General features: G+C 57.8%; 1 protein-coding gene across 1 annotated transcript; it reads left to right on the plus strand.

Moving 5' to 3' along the window:
- The first annotated feature begins 297 nt into the window (after positions 1-297).
- On the plus strand, positions 298-1,896 carry LBX1 (ladybird homeobox 1). The gene is made up of 2 exons (XM_007422072.2): positions 298-622; positions 1,412-1,896. The coding sequence occupies exons 1-2, from the start codon at positions 298-300 to the stop codon at positions 1,894-1,896; spliced, it is 810 nt and encodes a 269-aa protein (XP_007422134.1).
- Positions 1,897-2,381: the final 485 nt, after the last annotated feature.

Genomic DNA, 2,381 nt, shown 5'->3' on the forward strand with positions numbered 1-2,381 from the left:
ACTGCAGACCCTTGGCCGTCCAGGAAGGGCTCCTCAGCCCCTCTTTACCCCACTGCCCCCATTCTCCCGTCCCATGGCCAGCATCCCCGCTTTAGGGTAGTGGTTTGGGTTGGGTTGGGGTCTGTTTTGTTTTGCCTTTTCTTTCTTTCGGCGCCCCCCTCGCCGCCTCCTCTTCCCTTTTCCGCGTTGGCGATTGCAGAAAAGAGCGGAGGGGGTGTCACACCAGGCTGAGAGGAGCGAGGAAGTGAAAGGGGGTGCCTCGGTGGGAAGGAGAGGAATCCCAAACACCCGCCAAGCATGACTTCCAAAGACGAGGGCAAAGCTGCCTCGGCGGAGGAGCGCCGGAGAAGCCCTCTGGACCATTTGCCCCCTCCGGCCAACTCCAACAAGCCCCTGACGCCCTTCAGCATCGAGGACATCCTCAACAAGCCCTCGGTGAGGAGAAGCTACACCATCTGCGGGACTGCCCACCTGCTCTCCGCCGCCGAGAAGCACCCCCCGGCTGCCCTGCCCCTTTCCAGCCGGGCGCTGCTCTCGCAAACCTCGCCTCTCTGTGCCCTCGAGGAGCTGGCCAGCAAGACCTTCAAGGGACTGGAAGTCAGCGTCTTGCAAGCGGCAGAAGGTAAGACCCGCCGCCGGCTGGCTGGCCGGCCGGCCCACCGGCCTCCCTCCTTCTAGGTGGTGATGAGGTGAGGGTAGAATCGGGGGGTTGTCGAGATTGCGTTTGTTGGAGAGCGTCCGCTGAGAACTTCCCCCGTCAGCCAGCTCGAGAAATGAGGAGCCAGGGACAGCGGCTTCTTGGAAACGAACCAACGAGGGGGCCCTAAAACAAGGAGCAGTTCCACCTGGCCAAGCCTCCAGGTCGGACCCTTTTAGAGGGATGTCGGGAGGTTCTACCAACAGTTGATCACCCGACCGCCAACATCTTCCCTTCTCTCTCGCACTCCCCGTTTAGACCGTGCTGGATTAAGCAATCCACGCGTGAAATCTGGGCTACTCTGGAGCACCCATTCGATTTCCGCCTCCCACCCCCAATATATCCATAGTGGTCCTAGCGCCATGCACTCTCGGTGGCCAGGAGACCGGTGCCTGGGAAAGCGTGGGCCTCCTCTCCCTCTGACCGGGAAGGAGAAGAGTCCGGCCGAATCCGACCTGGCCTGCGCGCCGCAGCACGGCTTTCGGGGACCTTTCAGGGATAGCGAGGCGGGGGAGAAGCCGGGATGGATGTCTCCAGGGCTCCGTTAGGATCCTGTGGCTCTCGGGGGGCGCCGGGCTTGTCCCCTGCTCCAGCTCCTCGGCCCCAGGCCGGGAGAGAAAGCCGGCGAAGTGGGCTGCGGGCGGGCGCGCGCGTTCTATGCCTGCGGGCCCGTTTGCACGAGGGACTGAAAAGCCTTCTTCTGCCTGTTTGCAGGAAGGGATGGGATGACTATATTTGGCCAGAGGCAGACCCCCAAGAAAAGGAGGAAGTCTAGAACAGCCTTTACAAACCACCAAATCTACGAGCTGGAGAAGCGCTTTTTGTACCAGAAATACTTGTCCCCCGCTGACCGGGACCAGATAGCCCAGCAGTTGGGTTTGACCAATGCCCAAGTGATAACGTGGTTTCAGAATCGCAGGGCCAAACTCAAGCGGGACCTGGAAGAGATGAAAGCAGACGTGGAGTCTGCCAAGAAACTGGGACCCAACAGCCAGATGGATCTTGTAGCCATTGCCGATCTGGAGACAACCCCTGAAGGGAGAGCGAAGTCCCGCTCCCTTTCGCCCACCCATCCCAAACATGGACTGGAAGGCAGCGGCCCCCTCCAGCTCTCCCCGGCCTCTCCTCTCACGGACCAGCCGGGCAGCAGCAAGGACTGCTCGGAGGATGAAGACGTGGAAATTGACGTCGATGACTGAACGGTGGCAGTGATGATGGTGGTGGTGGTCCTCCTCCTCGTCCTCCTCCTCCCCAGCCCCGCAAACAAAAACAAGCAGAGAAATTGGCCACGCATTTCCTCTCTCCCCCCTCCCGTTCCCCTTTCACCTCTTGGCAAGGAGAGAACTGCCCCCCTCCATGCTTCTTCCTCAGCAGCCCGGGGGAGGGGGGAAGCCCACCGGACTTTAGGGGGGATTGGAACTCACTTCCTTGACAACTCAGTTGTTTCCCCCTCCAACAAAAGCAATAAGCAATATAAAATAATCATACTTGTGACCATGACAACGACGACAACGATGATGATGATGATGATAGTATGAATCAATATCCCAACAGCTGCCTAAGCAGGTAGCTATCATTTTTGGAACTGTGCAATTATGGGTAACTTCTGTATAAATATATTTAAGCATATCTATTGGATACTTACTTTTTTAGGTTTTTTTTTTATTAATGATATACATTTTTG

The sequence above is a fragment of the Python bivittatus genome, unplaced genomic scaffold (genome assembly GCF_059951505.1).
Source record: "Python bivittatus isolate LINGU-HERP-01145 unplaced genomic scaffold, Pbiv_v1 ctg000980_np1212, whole genome shotgun sequence".
Classification (NCBI taxonomy): domain Eukaryota; kingdom Metazoa; phylum Chordata; class Lepidosauria; order Squamata; family Pythonidae; genus Python; species Python bivittatus.